Source organism: Haliotis cracherodii, unplaced genomic scaffold (genome assembly GCF_022045235.1).
Source record: "Haliotis cracherodii isolate W230 unplaced genomic scaffold, xgHalCrac1.p SCAF_6, whole genome shotgun sequence".
Lineage (NCBI taxonomy): Eukaryota > Metazoa > Mollusca > Gastropoda > Lepetellida > Haliotidae > Haliotis > Haliotis cracherodii.
The window spans coordinates 62,700,928-62,718,328 of record NW_027266319.1 but is presented as its reverse complement, the minus strand read 5'-3'; the positions used below and the strand labels follow the sequence as shown (position 1 = coordinate 62,718,328).

Genomic DNA, 17,401 nt, shown 5'->3' with positions numbered 1-17,401 from the left:
TTCCTCCCACATCGAGCTGACACGCCGCGATATAACTGGAATACTGCTCAAAGCGGCATTAGACCAGACTCTATGACACCTATACACATAAAAAAGACGTGAAGCATGTAAGATTGCAAAAAAATGCTGTAAAATGTATTTGTTCAAACAGCATAAACGTCACCTCTCATCCCCAAGACACAAGGACAACTGTCACAAGCATGCAATGTCTGACCCTTTCTCCATGTTGTAGCATATTGCTTCCTTGTACTTACTTACCTTTTGTCAAAGAAACAAAACAAAATTGTTAACATGAGACATTAAAAAAGATATAATAACATCATTGTGTCATGAACAATAATAAAGGCATGTTGCTGAAAACACTGATAAAAAAACAGGACTAAAGTGCCTCGTCTCAATCGTCAGCATGAAAGTCAAGAGGGCCGTGTCATAGTCTTAATGTTGACGGGGGCACCGATGGCCATGTCGTCTAAGGTGCCACGATTTGCTATGCAAAGTTGTGTCCCTTGGGCACACCAGAAACCTCTGATTGTGGGTTCGAATCCTGGTTCGCCCCGATTATGTTTGTAGGTTTGTCAGCACCATACCCGTGCTCGTGGGTTTCACCAAAGTGGAAAACGTCTGAGATCTGCATCACTTTGGGTTTTCCTCCCACATTAAGCTGACACGCCGTGATATAACTGGAATACTGTTAAAAGCGGTGTTAAATCCCACTCACTCACTCACTGTTAAAGGGGATTTGGGGGTGCCTGGTGATTAAAGCATTCCCATGCAGAAAGTCCTGGTTCGCTTCCCAACATGGATACAATGTATGAAGCCAATTTCTGTGTCCTGCACTCTGATAATGCTGGAATATTGCTAAGCATTGTGTAAAACCATATACGCACACACTCTAATGTTAACTGTTACTTTATCACCAAGACTCTTAACTTTCATGATGGTTATGTATTTCACGTGGTTTACTTTACTACACAGTTCGAAACCTTTGATGCAGTGAAGAGAGCACTCGTAGATGAGCGTCCAGCTTCCCTCGAGGACTGTGTCACATGGGCCCGCAATGTCTTTCAGAGAAATTACTACAATCAGATTGCACAGCTGCTGTTCAATTTCCCTTCCGATCAGGTGAGCAATGCTCTGCTTCACACAACACACTAAACTCAATAAATCAAGTCTGTTGTTTCAAAGTATTGTTGTTTTACAACGTTGACCTGCTCCCCTGTTTCTGTCAACCATGTATATCAGTCTGGTTACCCTGAGTTTTCCCGTGGCTGTGTCCTGTGCTTGTTGGGGGCACGGGTGGCCCACTCATCTAAGGCGCCGCGATTCGCTGTGCAGAGTTGCGTCCCTTGGGCATGCCTGAAACCTATGATTGTGGGTTCGAATCCCGGTTCGCCCCGATTATGTTTCTAGGTTTGTCAGCACCATACCCGTGCTCGTAGGTTTCACCGAAGTGGTAAATGTCTGAGACCTGTATCACTTCAGGCTTTACTCCCACATTAAGCTGACACGCTGCGATATAGCTAGAATATTGTTAAAAGCGGCGTTAGACGCAACTCACTCACTCACTCCTTTGCTTGTCATGAGACTTGACTGAAACTGAAGGTCATGTGGTTGAAAAGGGAGACATTGTTTGGAGCTCGGTTCCCTTAGGAAATGGCATCAGTGTTCCCATCCTATTTCGAGCCTTAACTTGAAAACTGTTCAGCATATTTCAACAAAACTTGGTGTATCCATTGCTCATCAGCTTCACTGGTGCATTTTGTTATTTAGAAATTGTTCCAAATTATATTTGGGCATGGTTGGGTAGCCTAGTGGTTAAAGCGTTCGATCGTCACACCGAAGACCCGGGTTCGATTCCCGACATAGTACAATGTGTGAAGCCCATTTCTGGTGTCCCCCGCCGTGATATTGCTGGAATATTGCTAAAAGCGGCGTAAAACCATACTCACTCACTCACTAAATTTTATTTTTGTTATGCTTCCATGGAAGCAAAAATTGTCCTGTGCCTGTCATAAGACTTGACTAAACTGAGGGCCAGGTGGTGGCCGTGTCTGACCTGGGTTCACTTGCACAAAGCAGTCTTAGCATTAACTCCCATACTCCACTCTTACCACTAAGTTCACGTTCATGCAGGTGTACCCAGGTAATGTGAATCATTATCTATTTGCGGTAGCCTGAAGGGTTTCTACGTCAAAATAGGTCCTCAGTACATCATGTTTGTCGTAACACCCTACTAGTGCAGGAATTGGGTGGTCGGCCACTGATTCCAACATTTGCAGGCTGGTAAACAAGAATGAATATTAACACTTGGCTGTTGACTTGCCCACAGAGCCTGTAAGTTTTTGACATGGTATAATTATATATAGTTCCCCTTGCCATGTCAGATATTGGCCCAGTACTTTAGAGTGCTTGAATACTGAAATTTGAATGTCTTCTTATTTTATAAGGACTAGTAATCTTTTGCAGGGCTAGCAGAAATAAAATTCCACTATCCCTGTCGGCTTGTATGTTTTTTCAGTTAATTTCCATCCCTGGTAAATAGCTGGAGTATTTCTGTTCATCCAAATAAAGTTTGTCTCAAGTTTCCATGGCAACAACTTTGACTTAAACTGAAAATGGGGGTAGTGCAGATCTTGAATACTGCACAATATTTCTTCACCAAACTTTGCATATAGATAGGCCTAGTGGTGAACTGGTTTTTTTAGTTTCCATGGCAACTTTGACTTATATCTAGACTGGAAATGTTTTCTGAATTTTTTTCTAATATTTTTGTTGAAGAAAATTCCATGACAAATACCATTACATTTGACATGCAGTCAGTGTAACTTGTTGACATATTCACGACAAGTATTTGCCATAACAGGGAATATTAATGACTTTTTCCCCTTGTTATCCAAAACAATAAAAGCATTTCTGATAATTGTAATTGTACAAGCTGTCTAACGTAACACTAATGGCAAATGATATTTTCAGGTTACAAGTTCGGGAGCCCTCTTCTGGTCTGGTCACAAGAGGTGTCCACATCCGCTGAAGTTTGATACAGAAAATGTGAGTGTCATGTCTTGTTTGTTACTACTTTGCTTGTATAGACCCGTGAAGATCTGGGGTAGAATAGGTCTTCAGCAACCCATGCTTGTCTCCCCAGTGAAGATCTGGGGTAGAATAGGTCTTCAGCAACCCATGCTTGTCTCCCCAGTGAAGATCTGGGGTAGAATAGGTCTTCAGCAACCCATGCTTGTCTCCCCAGTGAAGATCTGGGGTAGAATAGGTCTTCAGCAACCCATGCTTGTCTCCCCAGTGAAGATCTGGGGTAGAATAGGTCTTCAGCAACCCATTCTTGTCTCCCCAGTGAAGATCTGGGGTAGAATAGGTCTTCAGCAACCCATGCTTGTCTCCCCAGTGAAGATCTGGGGTAGAATAGGTCTTCAGCAACCCATGCTTGTCTCCCCAGTGAAGATCTGGGGTAGAATAGGTCTTCAGCAACCCATGCTTGTCTCCCCAGTGAAGATCTGGGGTAGAATAGGTCTTCAGCAACCCATGCTTGCCATAAAAGGCGACTATGCTTGTCATAAGAGACGACTAACGGGATCGGGTGGTCAGACTAGCTGAATTAGTTGAAGCATGTCATCGATCCCAATTGCGTGGATCGATGCTCATGTTGTCAGTCACTGGATTGTCTGGTCCAGACAGGATTATTTACAGACTGCCATCATATAGCTGGCATATTGCTGAGTGTGGCGTTAAACAACAAACAAAAACAAAACTTTGCTTGTGACTTTTGCATTGAGCATAATACATGGTTGACAAGCACAGAGTAAATTCAAAACATCAGTGCATGAATATATGCGATGTGAAGTCCTACATAATATTAATTCTGAAAGAATTTTCTCTGAAAATATACAAATTGTAGAAATTAGTTATTTTACATGCTTCTTTATGCAGCTAATGTGTCACATGGAGTCAGTGCTAAACTGATTGATTGCTGAGCTGCAGTGTGAACTTGTATTTTTAAGAACTGGATTGTTGTCCTCAAACGCAGCTGAAGTTTTTCTTGGTCATGGTTTCAGGAGATGCATATAGACTATATCATGGCTTGTGCAAATCTTCGAGCTGAGATGTATGGCTTGAAGCAGGTGCGAGATCGTCAGACCATCAAGGACCTAGTGTCCAAAGTGGTTGTACCTGACTTTAAGCCAAGGAGTGGTGTCAAAATTGACGTTACGGATGCTGAAGCTCAGTCAAGGCAGTCTGAGGGATGTGGTGAGTTGATGCTTGAACTTTGGAAAATTAGAATTAGAATTCTGTAACACCAGCCATCAATCAGTGGAAGTTTTGCTGTTCTTCTTTTTGGGCTTTGGACCTGTAACCTCGAGAATCTGAACTGACCAATCAGATGCAGTATATTGTCTTAGACTATGAGCACTTGAAGATTGTCCTGCATATACCAGGAAAGTCCATAGAAACAGGTCAGAAATTCCAATTTCTCAGTGGCTCAAACAGTAATTGGCTGCAACTAGCTGACTGTTTTGCAAAAATATAATTCATGACATTTTGTGCAGGAGCAGTGGTAATTAATTGTATAAATAGAGTCACTGTTGAATCATGCAAGGTGAAGAAAATACTCTAATCAACAAAGTTTGGATGGGTAGATTATGATTTAAGAGGGGAGCCTAGAAGCAACCCAGTCCTTAAGTATTCCGCGTCTAGAACACACGACCCCAAAAGTGAAATGCTACAATACTTAAAAACAATGCAATCCAAGTGCAGTTACTTCCCTTTTCATGCGCACTGCTTTACTGCGCATCTCGTGTGTTATCATGGTTATGGTCATGGCGGCAATAGGAGTTTGTGCTTGTTTCGCTGTTTACAAATTTTGTCAATGAAAACGTTAAATTTGTGATAAAACATCACCAGACATGATGATTCACAAATTCAATGGTATTTGTGTACTGTATGCCGGACAATGTTTCATATGCAGAGGTTAAGATTTACAATTACATGTGTATTTGTCTTTTAAAATAAGCAGTAAGTGCTAATTTATGCCAAAATGAATTTAAACAATATTAAATGAAATGTTGAATAAAATTAATAAAATAGATTACAAATATAAATCTAGAAATATGATGAACTCTTTTTATAACCAGACAGTGTAATTACATGATGAGTTTGCATACTTCAGAACAGATTTGCTGACATGGTATTGGTGTTACGTGCTCACAGTAATGTGTTTGCATAAAAAAATCCTCTTCTATGTATAAGATGTGTCTCTCCTTCCCCCCCCCCCAAAAAAGCATCCTAATTCTAGTTATGAAAAAATCGCCTTATACACAGCGATATACAGATTTGGATTCTTACTAGTTTGTACTAATATTTTTAAAAAAACCAAAAAACAAAGCTGCCTGATATTTTCAAAAGCTATTGCCTGAGGACCAATTCTTTTCTCTCTTTTTTTTCAGCCTTTGGGTTATTTTTTATACTCTTATTTGGTACGCTTTTGTTATGCAGACCAAGAACAGCTTGAGACATTGCTTAAGTCCCTCCCATCTGCCGAATCTTTCAAGGGGATCAATCTCTTACCCATCGAGTTTGAGAAGGATGATGATACTAACTTCCACATGGACTTCATCGTGGCGGCATCCAATCTCAGAGCAGAAAACTATGAGATCCCTCCAGCAGACAGACACAAGGTGACCGGTTGTGCATTGTACAAGGGGAACAGTTATACAGACGCCAACTATTACAATTTGAAGCCTAAAATTAAGCTTTTACGCCTCTCCTCCCCCACAGAACGATATTTGTCTTTTTTTAAACAAATTTATTATGTGAGTAAAATATGGAGATCAAATTGTTAATGTACCGCTGACATGAAGCATAGTCAGTGATACGAGGTATCTGATTGGTTGTCCTTGAAACACACGTCATTTTATCGATAGAGAACTAGAACTTGTTGCATGTTCACCGATATTACAGACTAACGGGATCGGGTGATCCGGGGTAGAATAGGTCTTCAGCAACACATGCTTGCCGTAAAAGGCGACTAACAGCATCAGTTTGTCAGGCTCGCTGACTGGGTTGATGCATGTCATCGTATCCCAATTGTGTGGATCGATGCTCATGATATTAATCACTGGATGGTCTGGTCCAGACTTGATTACTTACAGACCTCCCGTTATATAGCTGGAATTTTGCTGAGTGCGGTGTTAAACAACAAACAAACAAGCTGATATTACTTCGGAACTCAAAACACCACATTGTCTTTCTGAAACACATATAATAGTGTCATAATGAATTTTATGAATGTGTTTAGTTTTGACCATGACCACTTATGTCTACGTTTTTCACATGAAATTATGCTTTTTTACCCCACTGAATAATCCAAATATTCAATTAATAGGGTTGGCATCTGCTGGTATTTTATATTTTGCCATAGGATTTTTTTTATTAATTATAATATGCACGACAAGTTTATTTCTTTGTTGAAATAACCTTAACTACTTTGCAGTATGTCAGGGAAATTACAAAAATACTTGATGTCAGTAATTGTTGTATTCTTAATTATGACTTTCAGGCTCTTTTTGGTTTTTTTTTAACCCGTGAAGATCCGGGGTAGAATAGGTCTTCAGCAACCCATGCTTGCCTTAAAAGGCAACAATGCTTGTCATAAAAGGCAACTAATGGGATCAGGTGGTCAGACTCGCTGACTTGGTTGATGCATGTCATCGATCACAATTGTGTGGATCGATGCTCATGATATTGGATTGTCTGGTCCAGACTCGATTATTTACAGACCGCCATCATATACATGATATAGCTGGAATATTGCTGAATTTTTATTTGCAAAAATCTCTCAACATAACTTGAGAAGCTTCTGACTGTTTTCATACGACTTATTTCAGAGCAAGCTGATTGCTGGTCGAATCATTCCTGCTATTGCTACTACGACTGCCATGGTCGTAGGTCTTGTTGGTCTAGAACTCTACAAAGTGAGTAATGTGTAGAAAATTGGCAAAGAATGTTCTTGTAGTTGGATGGTATGTAGTTATCTGTGATATGAAAGTTGTGTCTGAGTTAGAGTTGGTCTTCAGCAGCCCATGATTGTTGTAAGAGGCCACTAACGGAATCAGGTGGTCAGTTTCACTGACTTGGTTGATGTATGTCATCGTATCCCAATGGACCCTTCGACGCTTTTAAATGCCCCTTGTGGGGACTACATGATAGAATAGGTACCTAGCAACTGTGACCTGTGAAGATTCCGGGGTAGAATAGGTCTTCAGCAACCCATGCTTGCCGTAAAGGGCGACTAACAGCATCAGGTTGTCAGGCTTGCTGACTTGGTTGATACATGTCATCGATGCTCATGATATTAATAAATGGATTGTCTGGTCCAGACTCGATTACTTACAGACCGCCGTCATATAGCTGGAATATTGCTGAGTGCGGCGTTAAACAACAAACCAACCAACCAACCAACCTAGGCTTGTTGTATGAAGTGACTTAATAAACTGGGTGATCAGGTTTGTGATATCATACCCAGTGGATGGTTACTCATAATGAATATCAATCACCTAATTGTCTGGTCCAGATTTGATTATTCATACCATGCCTTATAGCTGAAGTATTACTGAATCTGCATTAAAGACAAACCAAGGATGTTTTGATTATGTTTGCTCTGCTGATGGACCAGTATTGATGCAGGATGCTATTGATATTTCAGCTTGCTCAAGGACATAGGAATGTAGAGGTGTTCAAAAATGGATTTGCAAACTTGGCGCTGCCATTCTTTGCATTCTCTGAACCAATCCTAGCTCCCAAGAACAAGGTGGGTATATAGCAAATAGTCCGTAGTCTGTGTTCACCATATTAAGCACCGGTTCCAATAAGTGCCTCCAGGCCATTGTGTGAGTAATCTTTATAAGCATCTGTTCTAAGACTGGAAAGGTGGCTGGTTTGGTAGATGCACATCGCTATATAAGTGCAACAATCTTCCATGTGACGTTACTCCCCCATTTCTCCTCAACTCAACAACATGAGGTGTATGGTAAATGTAAAATTATTTTTGAAAATGTTCGGAGGTTGATAATGCAGGGTAGCAGAGCCTTAAACTTTTTGCAGCTGGAACTATTCAATGTGTTGCCAAACCGGGTCTGGCTCTCTGCTTGTATTTGACCAACTGTTCTCTCTATGTTGCAGTACTATGACATCGAGTTCACATTGTGGGATCGCTTTGAAGTTCAAGGGGAGATGACTCTCAAAGACTTCTTGGCCTACTTCAAGGTAATGCCAGTACACTTTTTCAATGTAATACTTCAGAGGGCACACTTATGTAGGGGTGACTATTTGTCTAGAAATCACTATTGCAATAACTTTTGATATTGAAAGAAACTATTGCGATAACTATTGATATTGCAAGCAACTATTGCGATAAACATCGATGGTTTTCAGTGTATCATTTCAGATGGATTTTAGTGTTGAATTAAACCTTGCAACTGAAGTTTCCTTTGAATGTGATAACCATAACAACAAATAAAAAGTAAAGTTTGAGATATGACTGATTTGTTTTTTCTCTACCCTAATAATTCAAGAAAAAGAAACTTCAACATTACCATGTGTAAATTACTACCACTCATGATTTAAAAGAAAAACAAATTTGAACAGCATTGCATGTATTTTATTGATATGGTAAATACAATCAAAACTATCGACTTTCCTAACTGAAATCTATACTATTGATCGGAAACTGATCTAACAGTTGATTTATTGACTTTAATTTGTTACCAATAGCAATATATCGATATTTCAATTTATCGTGACACCCCTACACTTATGTGACATTGGGGATTAGAATTATGCTTTTTATCGGAGGGTATTTGCGATTTATTCTGTATGTGTTCATTCTACACTTCTACTCACTGGACTGTGAGGAGTCCTTCATGTTTTCATACTGTACGCGGGATCACGGGCGGCCTCATCGTCTCAGGCACCGCTATTCACTGACCAGAGTTGCTACTTTTGGCACGCCACAAACCAATGTTCGTGGGTTTGAATCCCGGTCTGCCAGATTATGTTTCTAGTCTAGGTTTCAATGTAGCCTTTCCAGCTTGCATACTTTGGTGTCTTTAATGGTCTTTATTTGTTGATCGAATTCAGGCATCATGTATATATGACGTCTACTGCAGTGTTAAAAAGTGTAACATCTCGCTAGTTGTGACTTAGACATGTATTGCAGTAGTGAGCTTATGAAACCTGTGATACGCTTCGGGCATCACATGGACAGGTGCGAAAAAATGAAAAAGGTCTGGTCATTGCTTTGTAATACCATATTCGACATAATAAGCGCCCAGGGCGCTCTCAAAATTAGAAATAGGGGGCTCTTATTAGAATATTATTTTGGTGAAAAACAACAGAGTTGAAAGGTCGTAAATTTCATGGTTTATCCAGAATTTAATGTCCCATAAATAAGGGTGCATATAACACGTATTACATTGATCAATTGTGATACAATGTTCAATCGAAAGGGATGCTATTTGGGATTGTTCACTAGCCAATATATTGGCAAATATCGCCGTGGGCGCTTATTAGAGCGGGGCGCTTATTACGTCGAATACGGTAACCCTTAAACTGAGTCCAAAGGAGTAAACAGTCTTTGTTCGGAATACCCCGTGTTGAATATATCGTGGTTGCATGATTAGAACACACATTCCAACTGTCACTTTCATGATCTGGTAAGCGATGCTCTGATTGGTTGGATGAAAGGTCATTCAGACGTGACCCCTAATGGGATGTCCTCAGATCTTTGTTTAGCGATAGCGAGAACTAAGATCTGATTTAATAAGATTGCACTTATACTAGACTCAGACTTCGGACAAGTTGCCAAAATTACAGACAGATTAAATACCCAAAGAAAACTAAACAATACCCAATGTGAATTGTAACATGCAAGTAAATACTCGATGGCTCACAACATTATGTGGCGCTCTGTGAATGTTTGACTTGTTGATGGAAGTTTGTTTTTGCTGCTGTTCCCAGGACAAACACAAGCTGGAGATCACCATGCTGTCACAGGGGGTGTGTATGTTGTATTCATTCTTCATGCAGCCTGCGAAAAGGGAAGAAAGACTCAATTTACCGTAAGTACTCTACGTCTGTCTTTGTCTTTGATTTTTTTTTGGTGGTGAAAACCAACATTTGACCCTGCTTATTTAGCGGTTTTTTTGGTCAGTTTTTGTAAGTCAGCTTGATAACCAACCCAAGCTTATCGTGAGGGCCGACTAATGGTATTGGGTGGTAAGGTTCACTGACTTGGTTGATGCATGTCATCGTATCCCAATTGTATAGCTCATAATGGCAATCACTAGTGTCTCGTCCAATTTCGATTTTTTACAGACCATTGACTGTGATTCGCTGTGCAGGGTTTCGTCCCTTGGGCACGCCAGAAACCTATGATTGTGGGTTCGAATCCCGTTTCGCCCCGATTATGTTTCTAGGTTTGTCAGCACCATATCCGTGCTCGTGGGTTTCACCGAACTGGTAAACGTCTGAGACCTGCATCATTTGGGGCTTTCCTCCCACATTAAGCTGACACGCCATGATATAACTAATACTGTTAAAAACGGCGTTAAACCCAACTCACTCACTCACACATGTACCAACCAAGTCAGCGAGCCTGGCCACTCAATCCTGTAAGACGCCCCTTACGACAAGCATGGGTTGCTGAAGACCAGTTCTAACCTGGATCTTCACAGGTGTTTAATGTGTGAAGGCCGTTCTTGGTCTCCCCCCTGATAGGGCAGGAATACTGACAACAACTCTTCTCACTGGTTATAGACCTGAAGACCTATTCTACATTAACAGTTACCAGGCAAATATATATACTCCTCCTATGTTGCAACCTGTGAAGATCCGGGGTAGAATAGGTCTTCAGCAACCCATGCTTGCCGTAAAAGGCGACTGCTTGTCATAATAGGTGACTAACAAGATTGGGTGGTCAGGCTCATTGACTTGGTTGATGCATGTCATCGTATCTCATTTGCATGGATCAATGCTCATGATATCATTCACTGAGTTGTCTGGTCTAGACTCGATTATTTACAGACTGCTGTCATATGGCTTGAATATTGCTGAGTGTAGCGTTAAACGACAAACACTGGTTATGTGACATCGCTTTGATTTCTATAGAATCTCCGAGGTAGTGAAGAAGGTCTCCAAGAAGAAGATCCCACCGCATGTGCGAGCCCTGGTGCTGGAAATCTGCTGTAATGATGAAGAGGGTGAAGACGTTGAAGTGCCCTACGTCAAGTATAACCTCCCCAGATAGACACGTGAACAGCAAGCCTGCTCGCATTCACTCACTCACGTCCATCGCGCACTTCTGTCGCTTCATCTGACAGGCAGAGACGCCAGTTCCAAATGTAATGATGCTTACTGTCTGTAACTTATTCTCAGTTAACCATTCTATCAGCGCCATGCCAAGTTTCCACCACAATTTCAATCTTTTGTTCACAACAATCTCAATATGTTTCATCCACTTGATAAATAGCAGCACTGCGATATAACTGGAATACTGTTAAAAGCGGCGTTAAATCCACACTCACTGATAAAAAGCAGATTGTAAAAGAGTCGACTTTGCATCGTTATAAGTTGCAGGCACAAATAACAGTTTGAATTGTGTTGGAAAGTTAGCGGTTGTTTGACATAGGTTGTAGCTGGTTGTAAGATGAAGCGACCCACCATGGTTGCCATTGTGCTGTGTTAACGGAGAGGTCTTGAGGCTGTAGTTGCCCTTTTTTCTCCAGTAGACTTGGTGCCTCATTGCAGCCAAATACAGTAAGACAATATTTTCTTTTTGTAAAAGTCTGTATTCACACTAGGTGTTCATATTTTCAAATGAAAGGAATATTTTTGCCCGTCTGAAAGGACATCTCAAAAAGAAATGTAAATTATTTCGGTGTATAAGATGTCTGTGTGTTGACAATGTTGCGCTGATGGATACCTTGTTATACAACTGTCTAGGTCGTATAGCTGTGTACAAAAAGCTTCTAGTATTGCTTCATTTTGATCTGCCTCCGCCTCACTCTCCAGACCACTTCATGCAGTGCATGTTCGATGTGCACTTATTTATAGTTGTTGCAATAACTGTATCCTTGAGAAACTTAAGAAAATCTTGTATGCGTGATATGTTTAACTGTCAAATCATTTGGTACTTGTCAATTCCATTTGTTAATAAACTGATGAAATCTACAATCTTGTCTGTTGTGTGCAACTAGAGTTTAGCAGTGACTAATGAAGCTCACCTGAACAAATGTATGATGTAGGCAATGGATCTACCATATTCAACTTTATAAGCACCCAGGGAGCTCTCAAAATAAGAAATGGGGGCTCTTATTAGAATATAATTTTGGTGGTAAAAACAGAGTTGAAAGTTAAATTTTGTGGTTTATGCTGACAGCCTGACTGTTTATATATGACAGATATATTTTTTCAGAATTTAATTGCCCATAATTAAGGCTCCATATTAAGGCTCACGAGTGAGTATGAGTGAATAAATAAGTGTTGTGTACATTGATCAATCGGAAAGGGTGCTAATTGGGATTGTTCACTAGCCAATATATTAGCAAATATCGCGGTGGTATTATTTTTTATTCTCGAAACGTGATGTGATGTTGAAGTTTGTTCAAACCATGAAAAAAAGATCATCTAAAACTTTCAAATGGGGTCCACCAGGGAATATAGGGAAGGATTGTGCACACATCAGACATGCTCTTAACTGGTGCCTTTTTGTTGTTCAGGAATTTCATTTTTGTGAAGATCCGGTGTGGAATAGGTCTTCAGCAACCCATACTTGCCGTAAAAGGCGACTATGCTTGTCTTAAGAGGCAACCAGGTGCCTTTTGCTAGGTGTTATCATTATAAGGACTATAGGACTAAAGTCGTTACTATGCTTGTCGTAAGAGGCGACTAATGGGATCGGGTGGTCAGGGTCCATGTCATTGATCCCAACTGAGGGATTGATTCTCATGATGGCAATCACTGGATTGTCTGTTCCAGACTCGATTATTTACAGACCACCGTCATATAGCTTGAATATTGCTGAGTGTGGCGTTAAACAACAAACCAACCAACCAAAAATGTTATTTTCTAACGCTGGTAGTCTACCAATGAGAAACAAAGATGGTAGTAATGGCATCAATCATACAATGGTATAATTTCATGGGTAATGACATGGACAAGTGTTCATTGTGATACCACTACACCTTGCAACTGTATCTTGGACACCAAACGTTTTGGTCCTTAGCTAATGTTGAGTATCATACTAACTGCTGCATGCCAGTAGAGACAGGTGAAGGTTTTCAGCAACCCATACTTGCCGTAACGGGCGACTAACGGGATCGGGTGGTCAGGCTCGCTGACTTGGTTCATGCATGTCATCGTGCCAATTGCGTGGATCGAATCTCTTGATGTCAATCACTGGATTGTATGGTCCAGACTCGATTATTGACAGATGCCGTCATGTAGCTGGAATATTGCTGAGTGCGGCAGTAAACAACAAATAAACAAACAAAGCATGCAAGTAGAGAATGTTTATTCACATTAAGATAGCATGGTTAATGTAGTTTCATGGTTTACATAAAACAGCTGTGATATTTTGGAATGCTTTGTTATGACACTTCGCTCGTCACGCCAAAGACCCAGGTTCGATTCCCGACATACTCACTCACTCTTATGACACAATATGCCCCCCTGTATGCAGGATGCAGTGAAAGATGAATACAAAGATGATACACTGACATGCCGAAAGTTTTTCTGATTTGTGACCAAGAGAAAAAATATGCTTACTCAGTGTACAGTTTATAGAAGGTTCCCAGAGTGTTTTTTAAGGTTTTATTCAAATCAGATCTATCAATACCAAACAAGACACTAATGCTCAAAACTTCGGCTCCAAACATAAGTTTAGGTCACACAAAAAAGTGGATGGAATTCCTGGGTATAACTATATACCCCCAACGTGAAAGGGCCGTCTTTCTGACGACATTTTTGTGTGCGACCTATAACTTGAAAACTAATGCACAGATTATTTTCAAACTTTCATCATTTGGAATTTTGGAAAAATACAGCTATTTTTTGTTTTGACTTAGGTTTTTACTACACATTTGTTCAACCTTTAACTTGAAAACTACTGTATGGATTTTTTTTAAATTTAGGGAAAACTTTCTGAGTTTTATATTGATATGTTGATTTTCTGAGAAAATATTGTTTTTACGTTTGGAACTTCATGGATTCTTTTTCCAATTTGGGGAACTCTTTCTATACCAATAGGAGAGGTGCAGTGCAAAGTTTGGTTTCAATAAGTGGATTTTCTGAGAATGTTGCTTTTTTCATGTTTTAAACTTAGAAATATAATATAACTGTGTTATTGTGCCTTTAAGAGAAACCGGCTCAAATGTTAAGGCATCAAGATATCTCCAATTTGAAAATGGTTCTATATGAAATATGCTATTGTGCTCATTTACTGTGGAAAGACTGTGAAGGACATACTCGTAGTAGTGAAAACCATGGGTAAACATGTAAACATGTAAGACGAGAAATGAATTGAAACCAGTATTGTTCATAAAGTTTTTTAAATGCTTGTGTTGATTAAATATTTAGAGGAAGTTATTTGTCCGTCCAATTTTATTTACAATAAAAGTCTTTGCCGCCTTGTTGATGCATCTCATCAAACCTAGAAACATAATTGGGGCGAACCAGGATTCGAACCCACAATCATAGGTTTCTGGCGTGCCAAGGGACGCAACTCTGCACAGCAAATCTCAGTGGCTTAGACGACTGGGCCACCCGTGCTCCCTAAGCACATTAGTGGCGTATTGCACGCACGAGTGATGGCCATACTGAAACCGGTTTTGTGCATTGTGAAAATATTGCTTCGAATAGCCTTTGGTACCTTGAGAACATTTCTGTAGTACCTGCTAACGATGCCCCCAACAGCGCTAGTTAACCAGGTGAGCTACATACTATTAGGTTATTTTTAATTTGCCATTTACAGATTTCTTGTGCATCCAACCAGATAGTTGTTGAAATGAAAACAGAATATGTTGAAACCATGAAAGTTTTGAGTTAATCCCTAACAATTTTTGCACAAGAAATTAAAGGTTCTTTTAACAGCTGTTTCTAGCACAATTGGTCAACTCAGTTTGTCCATCTGTTAGCATTTCATGTTGTTGTTTTTTTAGCTCACCTGAATAAATGTTTCAAGCAAACCACACAGAGGAGCATAAAATCTTCCTGTTTGGAGATATTGTTTAATGCTGTGAATAATCAAGTCTGGCCCAGACAATCAACTGATTGACATGAGCATCACTCCACACAATAGGTTCCTGGGGACCTATATTCTTACCTGTATCCCTACATTGGGATTAGTTCATGCTGAAATGGATCATAGAATTATGATATCAAACAGTGTGATACTGCGGATATTTTGGTTCCATTGGGTCTTTATCATGGCTGTTTAAATGGTAAAGACACTTTATCAAACTGATTAAAAAAAAAAAAGAACCACGGCATTAATGATGCTAAACCTTTTTAGTATTCTCCTAGATTCGTTGTGCAGAGTTGCATCCCTTGGGCACACTAGAAACCTATGATTGTGTTGGGGTCAGAAGGGTACTGATTGGACCTGGGTACCCGGCTACCCAAACCTGTGTACAGGCCAAGTCCATGGTTACACTACAAGTCACTAACGTTCGCATTTCTTCCCGACTTCAGTGTATGCATGATCAGATCTTTTTTTGTATGTGTATCAAAATACTTCTTGCCACACCTCTGGTAAAACGAGGCCCAATCAGCCATTTTGTACCCAACTCTTGAGACCTACAGCGGGTACCCGAGTAGTAAATTTGGACTCATCCCAGCCCTAGATCGAATCCTGTTTCACCCCAATTATGTTTCGAGGTCCGTCAGCACCATTGCCCAGCTCACGGGTGTCACTGAAGTGGTAAATGTCGGTGACCTGCATCACTTCGGGCTTTTCTCCCACATGCTGTGTTGTAACTGGAATACTGTTCAAAGCAGTGTTAAACCCAACTCACTCACTCATTTAAGAATTTAAACTGTTAAAAATGTCCTGTGTCATGTCAGAAGGAGACATCATGAGAACCTGTTGATTCTAATCCTGGAATCAATAGATTAGAGTGATTTCTCAGACTTAAACAATGATGATATGTAATTTTGCATAACCACCTATGGTTCAGAATGGCCAGTGAAATCCTAGCGCAGAATCCATGTCACGCTATTGTTGTTGCACTTTTAAACAAGTAAAACTAGAGGTCATTATGCAAAATTAGAGAAATTACATATCAGTTTTGAAGAAATCCACAACACGAGTATTTCAACATCTAAGGCGACGTGAGAAAGCAGAATTGCGTGCAAGCCAGTTTTACCCGGAATTCTTCTGCAGCCATCACCACCCCATGGCGGAACAGAAATAATGTTTAGAATACTGTACCAGGGATAATTCTAGGGTGGAGCCTTGTGCTTTTAGCCCCTAAATTTGAAAAAAGGCATTTTAACATTGTGGGTGTACCTCTGGAATATTCAAAATTTTCACATAAATGTCAGAAAATTAAGCTCACACTTTTCAAATACAATTGGGCATTTTAACATTGTTGGTGTACTCTGGAATATTCAAAATTTTCACATAAATGTCAGAAAATTAAGCTCAAATACTCCAAATTTCAGTATGGCCATCGAAATTGGTGTATTAGTCCACATTTTGCTTATGACTATTATTTGTTTTTTTGTGCACTTACATAATGTGTCGGGGCAAACCAGTGTTTGCACCATCAAATAAATGAGGTTATATGGCTGTAAACTGAGTTGGTTTACACCGCTTTGATCTTTATGTCTGCTATATCACGGTGTCGGTCCCTTTAGTCCCCTCTTGCGACAGGAAAAGTTGCCGTAAAAAGGTGACTATGTTTGTCGTAAGAGGCGACTAATGGGATCTGGAGGTCAGGCACGCAGACTTGGTTGATGCATGTCAGTTGCGTAGATTGATGCTCATGATATCAATCACTGGATTGTCTGGTCCAGACTTGATTTTTTACAGACCAACGTCATATAGCTGAAATATTGCTGAGTGCGGCGTAAAACAACAAACAAACAGAGTGTGTCGACTTGATGTGATGCAGGTCTAGGACATTTATGACTGTGGTAAAACCCACGAGCACGCGTTGAGCTACCTCACTGTTCGTTCCCGAGTGAAGAACATTCGGTTGTTTCCTTTATTGTTTCCCCAATTTTCTCAAACACTGGAACCGATCCCATGTGAACCCTGTTTTTATTCAGAAACGTCAGTCACAGGACAAAACAGTTTTGTTCCAATTTGAGAAAAAAACACATACTCATCCGA

At 40.2% G+C, this 17,401-nt stretch overlaps 1 protein-coding gene across 3 annotated transcripts in view; it reads left to right on the top strand.

Moving 5' to 3' along the window:
- Window positions 1-12,244, top strand: part of LOC139444592 (ubiquitin-like modifier-activating enzyme 1) — a 38,503-nt gene extending 26,259 nt beyond the window's left edge. For all 3 annotated transcript variants that reach the window (XM_071225491.1, XM_071225493.1, XM_071225492.1), the window contains exons 19-27: window positions 976-1,122; window positions 2,974-3,048; window positions 4,068-4,260; window positions 5,506-5,687; window positions 6,897-6,983; window positions 7,715-7,819; window positions 8,191-8,274; window positions 10,027-10,127; window positions 11,176-12,244. In XM_071225491.1, coding sequence (XP_071081592.1) covers window positions 976-1,122; window positions 2,974-3,048; window positions 4,068-4,260; window positions 5,506-5,687; window positions 6,897-6,983; window positions 7,715-7,819; window positions 8,191-8,274; window positions 10,027-10,127; window positions 11,176-11,314 — 1,113 coding nt within the window. In that variant the 3' untranslated portion in view covers window positions 11,315-12,244. The remainder of the gene's footprint in view (window positions 1-975; window positions 1,123-2,973; window positions 3,049-4,067; window positions 4,261-5,505; window positions 5,688-6,896; window positions 6,984-7,714; window positions 7,820-8,190; window positions 8,275-10,026; window positions 10,128-11,175) is intronic.
- Window positions 12,245-17,401: the final 5,157 nt, after the last annotated feature.